The sequence below is a fragment of the Anas acuta genome, chromosome 4, assembly GCF_963932015.1.
Source record: "Anas acuta chromosome 4, bAnaAcu1.1, whole genome shotgun sequence".
NCBI classification, from domain to species: Eukaryota; Metazoa; Chordata; class Aves; order Anseriformes; family Anatidae; genus Anas; species Anas acuta.
In genome coordinates this window covers 777,150-795,648 of record NC_088982.1, presented here as the reverse complement: position 1 = coordinate 795,648, position 18,499 = coordinate 777,150, and the positions used below count along the sequence as shown (strand labels likewise).

At 63.9% G+C, this 18,499-nt stretch overlaps 2 protein-coding genes and 1 long non-coding RNA gene across 6 annotated transcripts; 1 reads left to right on the top strand and 2 right to left on the bottom strand.

Moving 5' to 3' along the window:
• Positions 1-334: 334 nt before the first annotated feature.
• Positions 335-9,387, top strand: PAIP2B (poly(A) binding protein interacting protein 2B). 4 transcript variants are annotated; one of them, XR_011095688.1, is made up of 5 exons: positions 335-397; positions 4,840-4,985; positions 6,140-6,298; positions 7,776-8,594; positions 9,325-9,387. XR_011095688.1 is itself a non-coding variant. In XM_068679472.1 (5 exons), the coding sequence occupies exons 3-5, from the start codon at positions 4,851-4,853 to the stop codon at positions 7,830-7,832; spliced, it is 351 nt and encodes a 116-aa protein (XP_068535573.1). In that variant the 5' UTR covers positions 352-397; positions 2,708-2,803; positions 4,840-4,850; the 3' UTR covers positions 7,833-9,387. The 4 variants fall into 4 exon arrangements, 3 of the variants coding, with proteins under 3 accessions (XP_068535574.1, XP_068535572.1, XP_068535573.1); XM_068679472.1 differs by adding an exon at positions 2,708-2,803 and having other exon boundaries at positions 352-397; positions 7,776-9,387; XM_068679473.1 differs by having other exon boundaries at positions 6,188-6,298; positions 7,776-9,387.
• Positions 9,012-9,675, bottom strand: LOC137855382 (uncharacterized). The gene is made up of 3 exons (XR_011095690.1): positions 9,544-9,675; positions 9,327-9,363; positions 9,012-9,088 (listed from the first exon to the last, which is right to left on the bottom strand). It is a non-coding gene; the product is annotated as an uncharacterized lncRNA (long non-coding RNA).
• Positions 9,676-11,321: 1,646 nt separating this feature from the next.
• On the bottom strand, positions 11,322-14,056 carry NAGK (N-acetylglucosamine kinase). Its single transcript, XM_068679470.1, has 10 exons — positions 13,945-14,056; positions 13,555-13,639; positions 13,324-13,422; positions 13,107-13,248; positions 12,896-13,006; positions 12,696-12,808; positions 12,510-12,597; positions 12,100-12,197; positions 11,732-11,810; positions 11,322-11,560 (listed from the first exon to the last, which is right to left on the bottom strand). The coding sequence occupies exons 1-10, from the start codon at positions 13,971-13,973 to the stop codon at positions 11,373-11,375; spliced, it is 1,032 nt and encodes a 343-aa protein (XP_068535571.1). The 5' UTR covers positions 13,974-14,056; the 3' UTR covers positions 11,322-11,372.
• Between the last annotated feature and the right edge of the window lie 4,443 nt (positions 14,057-18,499).

Below are 18,499 nucleotides of genomic sequence, written 5' to 3'. Positions count from 1 at the left end.
CATTGGGCGCCGTCGCCCGCCAATCAGATCAGCGGGGTGTTGTTTACATCTCCCTGCTCCTTGCCCCCCCCCCCGCGGCCCCACGTGGGGGTGCGCGCGCTCGGCCAATCACCTGCGGCGCCTCGCCGCCTCTCCTCCCCATTGGCCAGAACGCCAATCCTCTCACCCAATCGCGCGGCGGCACAGCCGGGAGGCGGGGCGAGCGGGCTCACCCTCCTGGCCCCGCCCCCTCAGCACTCCGCTGACCAATAGCATCGAGCGGCGCCGTGACCACGCCCCCTCGCTTTAACCTCATTGGCCGGCCGGCGCGGGGGCGGACCAATGAGCGCGCGGCGGGGCGGGGCCGGGGGGGGCCCGGTGGCGGCGGCGGCGGCGCGAGGCGGCGGCGGCCCCGCAGGTACCGGGGGGGGGGGGGGAAGGGGGGGGGGGGGGGCGCCGGGAGCGGGGGGGGGCGGGGCCTGGAGGGGGGGGCGGGGCCAGGACCCGGGGTGGGGATGGGGGGGGCGGGGGGGGGGGACACCCAGAGGGGGCGGGGGGACCCCAGGACCCCATAGGGGGCACCGGACCCCAATGGCCCCATAAGGGGTAGAGGGGCCCAAGGAGCCCATAAAGGGCTCAGGACCCCATGGACCCCATAGGGAACAGGGGACCCCACTGAGCCTATAAGGGGTAGAGAACCCCAAGGACCCTATAAAGAGCAGAGGACCCCAAAGACCCCATAAGGGGCAGAGGACGCCACTGACCCTATAAGGGATAGAGGACCCCATAGACCCCATAGTGAGCAGAGAACCCCAAGAACCCTATAAAGAGCAGAGGACCCCAGTGACCCCATAAGGAGCAGAGGACCCCAAAGACCCCATAAGGGGCAGAGGAACCCAAGGACCCCATAAAGAGCTGAGGACCCCCAATGGCCCCATAAGGAACAGAGGACCCCAAGGACCCCATAGGGAACACAGAACCCCACTGACCCTATAAGGGACAGAGGACCTCCAACAGCCCCATAAAGGGGCAGAGAACCCCAAGGATCCTATAAAGAGCAGAGAACCCCCGACAGCCCCATGAAGAGCAGAGGACCCCAATGGCCCCATAAGGGGCAGAGGACCCCAGTGACCCTATAAGGGACAGAGAACCCCAAGGACCCCATAGGGAACAGAGAACCCCAAGGACCCCATAAAAGGGGCAGAAAACCCCAAGGACCCCATAAAGAGCTGAGGACCCTCAATGGCCCCATAAGGAACAGAGAACCCCCAAGGACCCCATAGGGAACAGAGAACCCCACTGACCCTATAAGGGGCAGAGGACCCCAAGGACCTCATAAGGAGCAGAGGACCCCAGTGGCCTGATAAGGCGCAGAGAACCCCACTGACCCTATAAGGGGCAGAGGACCCCAAAGGCCCCATAAGGAGCCAAGAACCCATAGGGAGCAAAGAACCCTGATGGCCCCATAAAGGGGCAGAGAACCCCAATGGCCCCATAAAGAGCAGAGGACCCTGAGGACCCCATAGGGAGCAGAGGACCCCCAACGGCCCCATAAAGGGGTAGAGAACCCCAAGGATCCTATAAAGAGCAGAGAACCCCATTGACCCTATAAGGGGCAGAGAACCCCAAGGACCCCATAAGGAGCAAAGGACCCCATAAGGGGCAGAGGACCCCACTGACCCTATAAGGGGCAGAGAACCCCAAGGACCCCATAAAGAGCAGAGCACCCCAATGGCCCCATAAGGGGCAGAGGTCCCCAGCGGCCCCATAAGCAGCGTTTTTATGACCGTGGCACTGGGACGCGGCGTCCCCACTGCAGGGCATGGGGTGTTAACCCAGAACCGTCGGGTTTGGGAACTCCTTGCTCGGGATTAGGGCTAGGATTAGGATTAGAGGGGGATTTGGGGTTTGGGTCCCGTGAGGAACCGGTCCCACTGTGCCTAGGGCTGGGTGTTGGGGATGTGTGTGAAAAGCCCCAAAAAATGCCCTCTGCATCGTTACCCTAAAAAAAAAAAGGGAAAAGAGCAGAAACCCTACAAAAAGAGCAGAACCCTACAAAAAGAGCAGAAACCCTACAAAAAGGGGAGAAACCCTACACCCATGGGGGGCGAAGCTTGCAGGTTGTGGGGTGCCAGGAGCACCCGGCCCCACTGCCCGGTTTGGGGTGCCCCCGGGGACCCCACAGGGCCGTCTGGGAACTGGGCTTCATTTTCCGAGAAAAGGGAAAAAATCCCTCTCCAAAAGTTCCGTTTTTTTATTCCCCCCCCCTGCTGCTGTCGGAGCTCTCTTTTGCCCAAAATCTCGGCTTTTTGGCCACGTGGCCGCCTCTGCTTGGGATCGTGGAGTGGGGGGGGGGGGACGACCCCAAAAGCAGCCCTGTTTTTGGGGTCGCTGCCTCCGCGGCAATCGGAGCCCCTGGGGGTCCCCAAAACGGCCCCAAAACAGCCCCAAAACGGCCCCAAAACAGCCCCAAAACGGCCCCAAAATGGCCCCGGGGGGCTGTGAGCCTGGGAGAGGGGTTGGGAATGGGGTGGGGGGGGGCTCGGGGCCAGCTTTAGGGTGGCACAGCTGTATGGGGTCTGTATGGGATCTGTATGGGATCTGTATGGGATCTGTATGGGATCTGGAGGTGCTCCTCCTCCTCCTCCCCCCCAAACGCCAAAAAGTGGCGTTTTTTGGTAGTTTTCCAAAAAAAAAAACAAACTGCCCAGCCCTTCCTGACTTTTAGGGGACCGACCCTGTTCCCATTACCGCTGGTGGTCCCCAGCCCCGATTCCTGCTGGAAAAACCCCAAATCCCTCCGGATCCGCCCCGATAACCGCAGGTTTCTGCAGGCTGCGGAATCCTCCCCAAATCCTGCCCCGATCCTCCCCAAAGCTCCCCAAAGGAAGGGGGTTCCCTTTGGGGTAGGGGGTTCCCTTTGGGACATGGGGGTTCCCTTTGGGGCAAGGGTTCCCCTTGGAGTAGGGGGTTCCCTTTGGGGTAGGGGTTCCCCTTGGGGCAGGGGTTCCCCTTGGGGTGGGGGATTCCCCTTGGAACATGGGGGTTCCCTTTGGGGCAGGGGTTCCCCTAGGAGCAGGGGGTTCACCCTGGAGTAGGGGGTTCCCTTTGGGGCAGGGGTTCCCTTTGGGGCAAGGAGGTTCCCCTTGGGGTAGGGAGTTCCTTTTGGGGCAGGGGGGTTTCCTTGGGGCAGGGGGTTCCCCTTGGAGAAGGGGGGTTCCATTTGGGGCAAGGGGTTCCCCTTAGGGCATGGGGGTTCCCTTTGGGGCAGGGGGTTCCCCTTGGAGTAAGGGGTTCCCTTTGGGGTAGGGGTTCCCCTTGGGGTAGGAGTTTCACTCTGGGGCAGGGGGTTCCCCTTGGGGCAGGGGGGTTCCCCTTGGAGTAAGGGGTTCCCTTTGGGGCAGGGGTTCCCTTTGGGGCAGGGGGTTCCTTTTGGGGCACAGGGGGTTCCCCTTGGAACAGGGGTTCCCCTTGGGGCAGGGGTCACCCCTTGGAGCAGGAGGGTTCCCCTTAGGGCATGGGGGTTCCCCTTGGGGTAGGGGTTCCCTTTGGGGCAGGGGTTCCCCTTGGGGCAGGGGGTCCCCTCAGAGCAGGGGGTTCCCCTTGGAGAAGGGGGGTTCCCTTTGGGGCAGGGGTTCCCTTTAGGGCAAGGGGTTCCCCATGGAGCAGGGCGTTCCCCTAGGGGCAGGGGGTTCCTTTTGGGGCAGGGGGTTCCCCTTGGAGAACGGGGGTTCCATTTGGGGCAAGGGGTTCCCCTTGGGGCACGGGGGTTCCCTTTGGGGCAGGGGTTCCCTTTGGGGAGGGGTCACCCCTTGGAGCAGGGGGGTTCCCCTTGGAGCAGGGGGTCCCCCTTAGAACAAGGGTTCCCCTTAGGGCATGGGGGTTCCCTTTGGGGTAGGGGGTTCCCTTTAGGGCAGGGGTCACCCCTTGGGGCAGGAAGGTTCCCCTAGGAGCAGGGGGTCCCCCTTGGAGTAGGGGGTTCCCTTTGGGGCAGGGGTCACCCCTTGGGGCAGGGTGGGGGTTCCCTCGGGGCAGGGGGTTCCCCTTGGAGAAGGGGGGTTCCCTTTGGGGTAGGGAGTTCCTTTTGGGGCAGGGGTTCCCTTTCGGGAGGGGGTTCCCCTAGGAGCAGGGGGTTCCCTTTGGGGTAGGGGGTTCCCTTTAGGGCAGGGGGTTCCCCATGGAGCAGGGGGTTCCCCTTGGAGAAGGGGGGTTCCATTTGGGGCAAGGGGTTCCCCTTAGGGCATGGGGGTTCCCTTTGGGGTAGGGGTTCCCCTTGGGGTAGGGGGGGGTTCCCTTTGGGGCACAGGGGGTTCCCCTTGGAACAGGGGGGTTCCCTTTGGGGCAAGGGGTTCCCCTTAGGGCATGGGGGTTCCCTTTGGGGCAGGGGGTTCCTTTTGGGGCAGGGGTTGCCCTTAGGGTGGGGGATTCCCTTTGGGGTGGGGGATTCCCCTTGGAACAGGGGTTCCCTTTGGGGCAGGGGGTTCCCCTTGGGGCAGGGGGGTTCCCTTTGGGGCAGGGGTCACCCCTTGGGGCAGGGGGATTCCCCTTGGAGTAGGGGGTTCCCTTTGGGGCAGGGGTTCCCCTTGGAGAAGGGGGGTTCCATTTGGGGCAAGGGGTTCCCCTTAGGGCATGGGGGTTCCCTTTGGGGTAGGGGGTTCCTTTTGGGGCAGGGGGGTTCCTTTTAGGGCAGGGGTCACCCATGGGGCAGGGGTCCTACTGCGCTTGCCCCGTTACCTCCCGGCTGACGTGGCTCATGGAAACGCAGCACCTGCGAGCCACCTGGGGCCTCCCCCCCCTATAAACCCCCCCTATAACCCCCGCCCTATAACCCCCCCCCCACCCCGCTGCCTTTCCCCCCAGAGGCAGGGACCATGAATGGCTCCGGCACCGCAGCCCCCAGCCCCAAAACCACGGGGGAGCAGAACGGGAACGGGAACGGGGAGAAGGAGAAAAACCCCTTTGCCGAGTACATGTGGATGGAGAACGAGGAGGACTTCGACAGGCAGGTGAGAGATTGGGGGGGGTCACCACGGCCCCACAGATTTGGGGTTAAGGGGGGGCGAGGGCAGAGCAGAGGAGAAGCTGCCCCAATTCCTCACCCCATTCCTGCCCCGATTCCTGCCCCGATTCCTGCCCCAATTCCCCCCCCAATTAATTCCCCCCCCAATTAATTCCCCCCCCAATTCCCCCCCCAATTTCCCCCCCAATTCCCCCCCCAATTAATTCTTCCCCCAATTCCTCCCCCAATTCCTGCCCCAATTCCTGCCCCAATTCCCCCCCCGATTCCCCCCCCGATTCCCCCCCCAATTCCCCCCCCAATTCCCCCCCCAATTCCCCCCCAATTCCTCCCCCAATTCCTTCCCCCAATTCCTTCCCCCAATTCCTTCCCCCAATTCCTGCCCCAATTTCTCCCCCAATTTCTCCCCCAATTCCTCCCCCAATTCCCACCCCAATTGCCCCCCCATTCCTCCCCCAATTAATTCCTCCCCCAATTCCTCCCCCGATTCCTCCCCCAATTCCAACCCCAATTCCTCCCCCAATTCTTCCCCCAATTCCTCCCCCAATTAATTCTTCCCCCAATTAATTCCTCCCCCAATTCCCCCCCCCAATTAATTCCTCCCCCAATTCCTCCCCCAATTCCTCTCCCCCTCGCTCGGTGTCGGGCAGGGGTCCAGCTGCAGGGCAGAGCCTTCCTCCCCTATATGAAGTGTCCCCCAAAACGTCCCCTCCACGAAGTGACCCCAAAAACATCCCCTCCACGAAATGTCCCCCCCAAAACGACCCCACAACCGCTGCCTGCAGACCCCCGGGAGCAGGGCCCAGAACCGCGTCCTGGGGCTGGCGCGCACGGAGGCTCTCCAAAAATTGGGGGCGGTTTTGGGGCTTTTCCGCTCGCTCACGATCCCATTTAACACCTCCCGGGGGAAATTCAGCCCGGCTCCGGGCGCTGAGTTAAGGGAGGTGACCCCACGGCACCCAAATCCCCTCCTGGTACTTTTGGGGAGTTTTTTGGGGATTTTTTGGGGGAGTTTTTTGGGGAGCGTTTTGTCCCCTCGGGGGCGCACCGATGGGTACCCGGGTGCCCTGATTTGTGCCAAATTTGGCACAAGGGGGGGGCACCCGGCTCCGCGCTTCCCCGAGGGTTTTTTTTTTTGGGCAGGTGGAGGAGGAGCTGCAGGAGCAGGAATTTTTGGATCGCTGCTTCCAGGAGATGCTGGAGGAAGAGGATCGGGACTGGTTCATCCCCGCGCGGGACCTGCCCCAACACCAGCTCAACGGGGTCACCGGCACCCACGGCCACGTTTCGGAGGACATCCTGGTAAGGGGGGGGGGGGGGGCAGCAAAATGAGCCCCTCCCTCGGGGTGTTTTGGGAGATTTTGGCACGGGCGCCCGTTTTAGGGGAAAACCCTAAAAGCGCAAATATCCCAAAACCAGTAGGGGTAGGAATGGGGTGTTCCCTCCTGGGGACCTTCCTGTGCCTTTTGGCTGGAGCTGGGCTTTTTGGGGTGCTCCCAGTTCATATACTGGTATTTTTGGAGCTCCCAGTTCATGTACTGGTATTGACAGAGCTCCCAGTTCATGTACTGGTATCGACAGAGCTCCCAGTTCATGTACTGGTATCGACAGAGCTCCCAGTTCATGTACTGGTATCTACAGAGCTCCCAGTTCATGTACTGGTATTGACAGAGCACCCAGTTCATGTACTGGTATTGACAGAGCACCCAGTTCATGTACTGGTATGGACAGAGCTCCCAGTTCATGTACTGGTATCTACAGAGCTCCCAGTTCATGTACTGGTGTTGACAGAGCTCCCAGTTCATGTACTGGTGTTGACAGAGCTCCCAGTTCATGTACTGGTATCTACAGAGCTCCCAGTTCATGTACTGGTATGGACAGAGCTCCCAGTTCATGTACTGGTATTGACAGAGCACCCAGTTCACGTACTGGTATTGACAGAGCTCCCAGTTCTTATACTGGTATTTTTGGAGCTCCCAGTTCATATACTGGTATCTACAGAGCTCCCAGTTCATGTACTGGTATTGACAGAGCTCCCAGTTCATGTACTGGTATCTACAGAGCTCCCAGTTCCCATACTGGTATTTTTGGAGCTCCCAGTTCCCGTACTGGTATCTACAGAGCACCCAGTTCATGTACTGGTACATACAGAGCTCCCAGTTCATGCACTGGTATGGACAGAGCTCCCAGTTCATGTACTGGTATGGACAGAGCTCCCAGTTCATGTACTGGTATTTTTGGAGCTCCCAGTTCCCATACTGGTATTTTTGGAGCTCCCAGTTCATGTACTGGTATTTACAGAGCTCCCAGTTCATATACTGGTATCTACAGAGCTCCCAGTTCATGTACTGGTATTGACAGAGCTCCCAGTTCATGTACTGGTATTGACAGAGCTCCCAGTTCATGTACTGGTATTTTTGGAGCTCCCAGTTCCCGTACTGGTATTTTTGGAGCTCCCAGTTCCCGTACTGGTATTTGGAGCTGCTTTGCCTCCCTCTGCTGCCGGCAGCGCTCAGTGCAGCTGCGGGCACCTCGCAGCTTTGGATCGGGGGGGGGGGTCCCCAAATCTCCCCCCCCCAAAACCCCGCCTGGAGCGCCCCCCTCGGAGCTGGCACCCCTTAAGCAGCCCCTCGAGGGGCGAGGTGGGGGGGGGGGGGCTGGGAATGGAAACCCACAGCAGAGACCCTAAAAACGGGGACGGGTCCGCGGGGGGGGCGCAGCGCTCGCCGGGGGGGGGGTGCCGCTGGTGGTGACCCCCCCCTTTTGCTTCTCCCCCCAGAGCAAAAGCAACCTGAACCCGGACGCCAAGGAGTTCGTGCCCGGGGTGAAATACTGAGGGGGGGGCTCCCTGCGCACAGACTGTGCCCCCCCCCGGCCCCGTGACCCCAATTCTTTTGGGGACAACGCTGGGGGTCCAGGGGGGGGGCCGGGAGCCACCGTGCTCCGCGTCGGGATCTCGCTCCGCGCTTCCAGTTCCTTTTTTTCCCTTTTTTTTTTCTTTTTTTCCCTTTTTTTTTTCTTTTTTTCCCTTTTTTTTCTTTTTTTTCCCTTTTTTTTTTTCTTTTTTCCTTTTTTTTTTAACTCCTCCTTGGCACTTTTTGGGGTGGTTTTTTTCCTCTCCAGGACTCAGGTCCGTGCCGCGGCCCCTCGCCGGGTACGGTTTGGTTTTGGGGGGGTCCCTTGCCCACCCCAAAGCCACGGGGGGGCTCCTCATTTTTCCCTTAGGATTTCTGTAGCTGAAGGCCAGGAGAAGCCTTCTGTGCACCCCAAATCCCTGGGGTGGGTGCTGGGATTTGGGTACACCCCAAATCCCTGGGTGGGTGCATACCTGGAGGGTCCTGGTGCCCCCCATGGCGGGGAGACCCCCCCAGCCCCCTCCCACCTTTAGGGGCAGTGCTTCTGCCATACAGCTCGTTGCCCTAAAAGAATATTTTCCCCCAAGGCTCGAGCTCACCCGGCATCACAGGGGTCTGCACCTTGGCTTCTCCCCGAAATAAATCCCAAAAGAACCCAACGCGGCCCCTGCTCAGCGGAGAGCACGGAGCCGGTCTCCAGCAGCCCCCCTGGGAAAGGAGAGGAGCCCCTGTAAAAGGGAGGAGTCCCTATAAAGGGGAGGAATCCCCTAATAAAGGGGAGGACCCCCCTATAAAGGAGGGGACCCCCTGTAAAGGGGAGGACCCCCAAATAAAGGGAAGGACCCCCTATAAAGGAGGGGACCCCCTTATAAAGGAGAGGGCCCCTATAAAAGGGAGGACCCCCCCCGTAAAGGGAAGGACACCCCATAAAGGGAAGGACCCCCTATAAAGGAGGGACCCCCCTATAAAGGTGAGGGTCCCCCATAAAAGGGAGGACCCCCCATAAAGGGGAGGACCCCTCTATAAAGGAGAGGGCCCCCCTGTAAAGGGGAGGGCCCCTATAAAAGGGAGGACCCCCCCCCGTAAAGGGAAAGACACCCCATAAAGGAGAGGACCCCCTATAAAAAGGAGGGGATCCCCCTATAAAGGTGAGGGTCCCCCTATAAAAGGGAGGACCCCCCATAAAGGGGAGGACCCCTCTATAAAGGAGAGGGCCCCCCTGTAAAGGGGAGGGCCCCTATAAAAGGGAGGACCCCCCCCCGTAAAGGGAAGGACACCCCATAAAGGGGAGGGCCCCCTATTAAAGGAGAGGACCCCCTATAAAAAGGAGGGGATCCCCCTATAAAGGTGAGGGTCCCCCTATAAAAGGGAGGACCCCCCTGTAAAGGGGAGGACCCCCCTGTAAAGGGGAGGGACCCCTATAAAGAGGAGGACCCCCCCCCATAAAGGGGAGGGCCCCCTACAAAGGGGAAGACCCCTACAAAGGGGAGGACCCCCCATAAAGGGGAGGACCTCCCTATAAAGGAGAGGACCCCCTACAAAGGGGAGGGCCCCCTATTAAAGGAGAGGGCCCCCCTATAAAAGGGAGGACCCCCTATAAAGGGGAGGACCTCCCTATAAAGGAGAGGGACCCCCCCTAAAAAGGAGAGGATCTCCCTATAAAGGTGAGGGTCCCCCCATAAAGGGGAGGACCCCCCCATCACCCCCATACCCCACAGGTACCAGCCATGGGCTTGCACCTCCCGGGACCCCTTTTTCCCCCCCCGCTGCCCTCGGAGAGCACACACCTCCTCCAGGGGCCACTTTTGGGGTCGAGGGATGGCAGAGACCCCTTTTGGGGCTGGGGGCGAGGCCACGGGGCAGGCTGGGGGGGGGGGGCGAGGGCAGCGTCCCCGTGCTGCCCGCAGTGCCCACGGGGCGGCAATTTGGGGCAGGGGGCTCCGGCACGGCCACCTTGTGCAGTACCCCCCAAAACCATTCCCTTTAATTAACCAGGCCGGTTAATTGGGGAGGGGATTACCGATTTTGGTGCCCCCGAGCACCACCACCAGATTTTGGGGTATTTTGGTGCCCGCAGCACCGCCTGGTTTTGGGGCATTTTGGTGCCCCCGAGCACCACCGCCTGCTTTTGGGGCATTTTGGTGCCCCCGAGCACCACCACCTGGTTTTGGGGTATTTTGGTGCCCCTGAGCACCACCGCCTGCTTTTGGGGCATTTTGGTGCCCCTGAGCACCACCGCCAGGTTTTGGGGCATTTTGGTGCCCCCTGAGCACCACCGCCAGGTTTTGGGGCATTTTGGTGCCCCCCAAGCACCACCGCCTGCTTTTGGGGCATTTTGGTGCCCCCCGAGCACCACCGCCTGCTTTTGGGGCATTTTGGTGCCCCCTGAGCACCACCGCCTGGTTTTGGGGCATTTTGGTGCCCCTGAGCACCACCACCTGCTTTTGGGGCATTTTGGTGCCCCCAAACACCACCGCCTGCTTTTGGGGCATTTTGGTGTCCCCGAGCACCACCACCAGGATTTGGGGCATTTTGGTGTCCCCGAGCACCACCACCAGGTTTTGGGGTATTTTGGTGCCCCTGAGCACCACCGCCTGCTTTTGGGGCATTTTGGTGCCCCTGAGCACCACCGCCAGGTTTTGGGGCATTTTGGTGCCCCTGAGCACCACCACCAGGTTTTGGGGCGTTTTGGTGCATTTTGGTGCCCCTGAGCACCACCGCCTGGTTTTGGGGCATTTTGGTGTCCCCGAGCACCACCAGGTTTTGGGGCATTTTGGGGCATTTTGGTGCCCGCAGCACCGCCCCTGCTGCCTCCAGCACCCCTCAGCTGCCCCCAGCCCGGTGTTGCCCCCTCGGTGCGCGCCCCCTGCCTTTTATTTTTTTCTTTGGTTTCCGTTTGATTTCTTACCCCAAAAAAAAAAAAACAAAAGAACCTACAAACCGACCTCCCGGTGCCGTGCTGTAAATTTTGGACACTGGGTAACGAGAAATAAACTGGTTTGGAATCGAGGAGTGCCTTTTCCTCTTCCTCTTATCCCCCTTTTCCTCTTATCCCCCTTTTCTTTTTATCCCCCTTTTCCCCTTCGCTCTCTCCCCATTTTTTTTCCCCTTCGCTCTTTCCCCTTTATTTTCCCCTTCGCTTTCTCTTCCCTTTTTTTTTTTCCCCTTATTTTCATTTCCTCCCCTCCTCTCTCTCCCCACCCCTTTTTTTTTTTTCCCCTTTCCTTCCTCCTCCAGCCCTCCTCCAGCCCTCCCGCAGCTCCCCGGGGCTCGCGGGCACCGCGGCCGGGTGGCCCCATAGCCCCCCCATGGCCCCCCCCAAAAACACCCAAGGACACCTTCAGACCCTACCCCGGGGTCTGACCTGGCCCCTTCCAGCATTTTGGCCATCAGGAGCCTTCCTCCTCCTCCTCCTCCTCCTCCTCCTCCTCCTCCTCCTCGGCCCCAACTCAGCGGCTCGGCTCCTTCCTTCCTTTTATTGCAACGCTTGTACAAAACCCCCCCCCAAAAAAATCCCCCCCCTAGAAGCGGTGGCTGTAGAAGACGTCCACATTGGCGGCGTAGTCCAGGGGCAGCGCCTGCCCGACGCTCTTCGCCCCCAGGCTGGCCCCCCCCAGCGCCGACGACTGCCTCAGCTTCAGGAGGCTGAAATGGGTGAAGGGACCCCCGGGACGCCCCCCCCGAGCCTGCGCCAGCACCCGGACAAATCCTACACAAGGGGACGGAGGTTTTGGGGGCAGCAGAAGCCGCCGGGACCCCCATGAGGCGAGGGAGCCCCCCACGGGGAGGGGGCCCATCCCGCCCCCACTGTCACCGGGGGGCTCGGGGGGACACGTGGAGCTCCCACGGGGTGTGGGGCCCCCCCCGTGCCCCCGCTCACCTTCCCTCATCAGGTCCCAGCTGTTCCAGACGGAGCCCACGCAGACGATGGGGAGCCCCAAATCCCCCTGGAACAGGCTCTGCGCGGGGAGCAGGCGGCGGCTCAGCCCCCTCCGTGGGGGGGGAAATGGGGACAGGAGACCCCCAGAGCCCAAAAAAAAAATAGGGCCAGGAGATCCCAAGACCTAGAGACCCCCCCAGGGGACCTGGAGACCCCCCCCCAAGGGCCAGGAGACCCCCGCTCCAAGCAGCTTCCTCGGCACCGTGCCGATGGCGCATCAGGAGCAGGGGGTCCCGCAGCCCCCCCCCCCCCCCCCCCAAGGACTCCGGGGACAGGAGCGGGGGACGTCCCCGTCCCCCACCTCTCACCTGGTGGATTTTGGGCAGCACGGCGACCACGTGGCGAGCCAGCACCTCCCCGGCCTTGCTGAAGATGTGGCAGCACAGCGGGTCCCCTGCCTGGGCACCTGGCTCCGAGAGGGGCAGCGGGGTGGGGACGGGGTCGGGGACGGGGATGGGGACGGGGTCGGGGATGGGGACAGGGATGGGGACGGGGATGGGGACGGCTCACGGTGTCCCCATGCTCGCAGGTGCCCGTCCCCACCCCGACGGCCGCTCCCCATCGCTCCAGGGGCAGAGGGCGCTCGGGGCGAAGGGCAGCGATGGGGCAGGGAATTGGGGTGCTGGGGGCCGCGAGGGGCAAAGGGACCAGACGCCCCCCCCTCGGGGCTGCCACCACCCGCTTTGGGGCCCAAGCCCAGCCCCGCACGGTGCCCTACCCGCTGCCAGGATCTGGCAAAACCCCGCAAATTTGGCCTTCTCGAAGGTGCGGTAGAGATGCGTCAGGAGCCCCAACCTGTCCGAGACCTGGGGCAGGGCACCGCGGTGAGCCCTGCGCGATGCTGGGACCCCCCCAATGAGCCCTGAGCGATGCTGGGACCCCCCCCGAGCCCCCAATTTGGCACCTGGAAGTACTGGAACATGGCCTGCTTGACGTGCCCCACGTCGTGCGGCGGCTCCTGCAGGTTGTCCATGCAGTCAAAAACCATCTTCACCGCCTGGTGCGCGATCCAGTAGGCTGCGGGGCACGGAACCGACGTGAGACCCCCCCCCCAAAAAAAACAACCCAAACCCCTTCCCCGAGCCCCTTCCTCCTCCTCCTCACCGGAGCCTTCGTCGCCCAGCATGTGCCCCCAGCCGCCGCAGCCCGTCTGCGAGCCGTCGGGGTTGATGAGCTTGCAGTTGGAGCCGGTGCCCGAAATCAGCACGATGCCGCCTGCGGGGGGGACAGCGTTGGGGACACCCCCCGCCCCATACAACGCCCCACAAGATCAACCCCTGGGGAATTTAATCGCCCCCCCGGGGGCTTCCCATACCACGGTCGGTGGCGGTGGCCATGGCCCCCAGGGCGTCGGAGGTGAGGTGGTAACTCTCGCTCAGGCACGGGAAGCGGCGGCGCAGCTCCGCCAGCAGCAGGGCGATGGCATCCTCCTGGTCCCCCCCGCTCAGGGACAGCCCCTGCCACCACGGGGATGTCACCCAGGGCAGGGGGGGACACCGGGGGGGGGCAGATGGGTGAGGATGGGGGCTCACCAGCGAGCGGAGAGGCACTTTTGGGTCCACGCCCGCCCTGCGCTTGGCCTCGCTCACCAGCTCCTGGATCCTCTCCGCGCACGTCGCGGCGCCAACCAGCTTGGGCACCCCAGGGAGCGGCACTGAGCCCCCCGCCAGCACCCCCCTGGGTGTGGGGGGGGCACCCCACGGCCCCCAGCTCCTCCACCGTCACCTCGGGGTTTGGGGACCCCCCCCCCAAATTGTGCTTACCCAGTGGTTGGTGCAGGGCCCCTCCGCCTCGGCCAGGACGCGCCCGTCCGCCGCCACCAGCACCACCCGGGAGTGGGTGCCCCCTCTGTGGGGACACGGGGGGGTCACTGCCGGGCCCTGCGCTGCTGCCACCCCCCCAACGACCCCCCCAGGTGACCCCCCCAGGTGGGGATCCCTAGGGTGGGGGCTGCGGATCCGGCTTTTAGCCCCCCCGGGGTGCTGCACCGCGACCTCCCCAAGGGGCACCGAGGGCGCACGGGGGCGCACGGGGGCGCACGGGGAGTGCAAGCAGCGGGGGGGGGGCAAACAGCGGGGGGGGGTTGTAAGCAATGGGGGGGGTCAGGAGAGGTTTGGGGACGTGGGTCCGGCCCCCCCCCCGCAGCCCCTCACCCCTCCACGCCGCCGAACAGCGCGGCCATGGCGCCGGCCCCCCCCTCCCGTGGCCACCCCCTCCGTTCCGCCCCGTTCCGCTCCGCTCCGCCCCGGTCCGGCCCCCCCGCGAGAAGCCGCGCCCGGGAGGCGGGGGGGGGGCGGCGCCGGGACCCGGGGGTGGCAGGGACGCGGCACCACGGATCCCCCCCCCCCCCCCGAGCGCCCCCACCCCAGGCTCGGATCGCAGCACAAGGGGGGGCCCTCGGGATGGGGTCCCCCCAGCGGCACCCCCCCGGTTGTTGCCCCCCCCCCGGTGCCCGGTCCCCAGAGCCCGGCGGCCCCCCCCGGAGTGGGGACTGCGGGGATGGGGGCGTTGGGATGGACGGACGGACAGACGGATAATGGGAGGGAGGGAGGGATGGATGGACGGACAGACGGATGGAGGGATGGAGGGATGGATGGATGGACGGACGGACGGACGGACGGACAAACGGATAATGGGATGGATGGAGGGATGGATGGACGGACGGATGGATGGATGGGTGGAGGGATAGAGGGATGGAGGGATGGACAGACAGACGGATAATGGGATGGATGGGCGGATGGATGGAGGGATGGAGGGATGGGTGGATGGATGGACAGATGGATAATGGGATGGATGGATGGAGGGATGGACAGACAGACAATGGGATGGATGGATGGACGGACGGACGGATGGATGGATGGATGGATGGATGGATGGAGGGATGCAGGGAGAGAGGGAGGGAGGGATGGAGGGATGGACAGACAGATGGATAATGGGATGGATGGGCAGATGGAGGGATGGAGGGATGGGTGGACAGATGGACAGACAGATAATGGGATGGGTGGATGGAGGGATGGATGGACAGACGGACGGACGGATGGATGGGAGAAGGGATGGATGGATGGATGGATGGATGGATGGATGGATGGATGGACGGACGGACGGATGGACGGACAGACAAATAATGGGATGGATGGAGGGATGAATGGATGGACAGATGGACGGACAGATGGATGAAGGGGTGGATGGAGGGATGGGTGGAGGGGTTGAGGGATGGACAGACGGATAATGGGATGGATGGAGGGATGGCTGGATGGAGGGGTTGGGGGATGGACAGACAGACGGATAACGGGATGGATGGAGGGATGGATGGATGGACAGACGGACAGACGGATGGATGGGTGGGTGGGGGGGCACATCAGAACAGAAAGAGCAAGCGCAAGGAAATGGGGCAGGGAGGAGGAGGTGGAGAAGGCGGCGACCGGTGCCCGGGGGCAGGGGCCCGGCGTGGGGAGGGGGCTCGCGGGCTGGAGCCCCCCTGCACCACGCACACGGCCCAGCGGTGCTGTGGCTGGGGGGGGGTCCTACGGATGTGGGGGGGCACCGAGCGGAGCCCCCGGCCCAGCACCCAGCCCAGTTGGGCACTGGTGGCCCCCCCACCTGGGGGTTCACCTGCAGCACCCATGGGGGACGCACAGGGGGTGGGGGGTGTCGGGGACCTGGGGGGGGTTCCCAGAGAGGGGGAGCTTCTTCGGGGGGGGGGGGGGGGGGATGTGCTGAGCCCCCAGCGTGGTAAAAAGGGACGGGTGGGATGGGGACTCCGGCCCCCCTGCTCTGCATGGGGCTGGAGATGCTGGGGGGGCAGAGATATTGTGGGGGGGCGATATTTGGGGGGGTGGGGGTGTTGGGGGGTACTCTGTTAGTCTGGAGTCCCCACCTGGCTCCTTCCCAAGCACTTTTTGGGGGGGTCCCGGCGGGGGAACCTGCAGCCAAACCCCCCCAGAACCTTCTGCGGGGAGCTGTGGAGGCGCAGGGACCCCCCCCCAAATTCCTCCCCGCTGTCCCCCAAGGTGGGGACAGGGAGGAGCAGCAGGGGAAGGGTTAAGCAGCAGTCCCACCAAGGGGGGGGTGAGCGTGGAGCGTGCAGCCCCCCCCCCAGCCCACCGCCCTCGCGCCCTCATTAAGCCCTGGTGGCACCAGGCTGTCTGCCCTGGCGGGGGCCGGAATGGGGACGGGGACATGGGGACGAGGATGGGGACAGGGCTGGGGGGGGGCCGCCTTTGTGTGGACTTGTGGCAAAGTTGGAGCCGAGCTGGTGGCTGCTGCTGAGGGTCCCGGAGCTGTGGGGTGAGTCCGGGGGTGCCCCCCCAGGCCTATGGGGACGGAGGGCGCTGACCCCACAGGGGCTGGGGGCTGCCCTGGGGGCTGGGAAGGGATTTGGGGCGCAGGGCACGGGTAGCGGGGATGGCAGGAGCAGGGACAGGGATGGCTGGAGCTGTCCCCAAGCAGTGCAGCGTGGCCAGGACCTCGAGTCCTGTCCCCAACCCCGTCCCCAACCCCGTCCCCAACCCCAATCCCATTCCCAACCCCATCCCCAGACCAGTTCCCAACCCCAGTTCCCAGCCCCGTGCCTCCAGCTCGCCCCATCTCACACCGGAGCCTGGGCGCATGGACGCGCGTGGCCCCACACGACTTGGGGTGAAACGTGGAGGTTTTGGGGTGGCTGCACCCCATCCCCATGCACTCCATCACCTCCCAGCCCCAAAACCCCACAGGTCACATCGCCAGGCAGGAATGGGGTGGGTGAAGGCACCCAAAGGAGCGGGGGCACCTCGCCGAGCACGGGGACCCCTCGTTAGCTCGCACCCAGCCCTCGCTTCGTCATTTTTTGGGTACCCACGGGTTCTGGGGTCACCCTCACCTCCAGGAGAGCCCCCCAGGAGCAGGCAGGACGCGGAGGGAGGCCTGGCTGCTCTTGGAGGGGCTGGGGGTCCGGGGGGGGTCGGTGCGTGGGGGCGGCCGCTTCGCCCGCGTGCTTGGAGAGGGCTGGAGCCAGAAGCGGGGCGCACGGAGGAGGAGGAGGAGGAGGAAGATTCGCAGAGAAGTCATCCTGCCCCGGCCGTGGGAAGGGTTTGGTGGACCCCAAATCCCCCGTGGGGCACCGGTGGGGGCTCAAAGCGGGGCGCAAAGGGGGGCGGATTTGGGGCATTTTGCGTCCCGGGGGGCGCCCACCCTGCGGAGGAGCCCAGCGGGCAGGGGAGCAGAGGGGTGAGGCTGGAGCGGGTTGGGAACCCCACAGAGCCACGGAAACACAGGTGAGGTGGGCCCCGTCCGTCTGTCCGTCCCCCTGTCCGTCTGTCCGTCCCCCTGTCCGTCTGTCCGTCCTTCCACCCGCCGTCCCCTGCCCTCCTTCCCTCCACCTCTCCCCCGTCCCGCTGCCCCTCCAGCACCCGTTTCCCCGTCGCCCACCCCTCTGTCACCCACCCAAACCTCCACCCACCCATCCTTCCACCCAGCCATCCACCCCCATCCCTTCCTCCACCCCCCTGGACCACCCCCCTGCACCCACCCCCTTTTTTCTGTCCCCCCCCCCCACCTTTTCCACCCCCAGCCCCCCCATTCCCACCCCTCTTTGTTCAGGAGCTCGGGCTCAGCGCGGCACCCACCAGCCTGGGCATCCCCTGCCCCGGGATGGTGACACAGGATGGTGACACCGACGGCCCCGAGCAGGTGTTTGGGGCCTCAAGGGGGGGTCCCCAACTTTTTGGGACCCACAGAGGGACCTTGGGAGCGTGGGGTGACCGCACGGCCTCGGCACGGTCACGGCACCGCCAGCGGGTGCGGTGGCATTTGTGCCGGAGACCTGGCTGCCACCGAGACGTTGGCGAAGGGGACGCGGAGGTGAACGCTGAAAGGGCACGGGGAGGGGGTGTGTGGGGAAGGGGGGGGCACGGGGAGGTGGTGGGGGGCACGGGGAGGTGATGGGGGGCACGGGGAGGTGACGGGGGGCATGGGGAGGTGACGGGGGGCATGGAGAGGTAGGGGGGTACGGAGAGATTGGGGACATGGGGAGGTGACGGGGACATGGGGAGGTAGGGGGACATGGAGAGGTGTAGGGGGACATGGGGAGGTGTAAGGGGGGGCACAAGGAGGTTTTTTTGGGGGGGGGCAGGCTCATGCAGCTGCTCTGCCTGGGGCGGGCGCTGCTGCCCAAAGCCCCCCGGCTGCGCCCCTGAGCCGTGCGCTCACCCCCAGCCGAGCCCCATCCAGCTTCCAGGTGAGGATTTGGCTAAAAACCTGCTGTCTTCACCCAAATCCGGAGAGGAAAACCCCTTCCCAGCCCCGAGCTTTGCCCCCCCGGCGGTTCCACACCCCCCCACACCCCCCCAGCCCCATTGCACCCCACAGCTGCACGGGGTTTGGTTCGGTTCGGGGCCGTGCCTCAATTTCCCCACCCGCAGGAAGGGCACGGGCGCACGTGTGGGTGCCGGGGGGGCTCTGTGCGTGCAGGGGGGGCTCAGGGAGGTGTGGATGGGGGGGTTACACACACGGGGGGGGGGTTCTGGGGGCCGGGCAGGGCAGGGGTCACGGCGCCCACCGTGCGGGCAGCCCTGACCTATTTAGCGCCGGCGCCCGCCCGGCTGCCGGGGGCCAGGCTGGAAAGTGAGATAATGGAGTGGGCAGGGGCTGGGGGGGCTGGGGGGGCTGCGGGGCTGCTCCCAGTAGGGGATTTCGAGCCAAACTGGTGTCACTGGGCTGCCCCCGGTG

What these genes read in the sequence shown, in the direction of transcription:
- NAGK (XM_068679470.1), bottom strand. Translation starts at nt 13,973, where the DNA reads ATGGCCGCGCTGTTCGGCGGCGTGGAGGG. An exon ending in AAGTGCCTCTCCGCTCGCTG is followed by an intron (nt 13,249 to 13,323) that starts GTGAGCCCCCAT and finishes CCGTGGTGGCAG; the next exon opens with GGGCTGTCCCTGAGCGGGGG. An exon ending in CTGGGACCTGATGAGGGAAG is followed by an intron (nt 11,561 to 11,731) that starts GTGAGCGGGGGC and finishes CCCCTTGTGTAG; the next exon opens with GATTTGTCCGGGTGCTGGCG.
- PAIP2B (XM_068679471.1), top strand. Translation starts at nt 4,851, where the DNA reads ATGAATGGCTCCGGCACCGCAGCCCCCAGCCCCAAAACCACGGGGGAG. An exon ending in AGGAGGACTTCGACAGGCAG is followed by an intron (nt 4,986 to 6,139) that starts GTGAGAGATTGG and finishes TTTTTTGGGCAG; the next exon opens with GTGGAGGAGGAGCTGCAGGA. An exon ending in ACGTTTCGGAGGACATCCTG is followed by an intron (nt 6,299 to 7,775) that starts GTAAGGGGGGGG and finishes TTCTCCCCCCAG; the next exon opens with AGCAAAAGCAACCTGAACCC.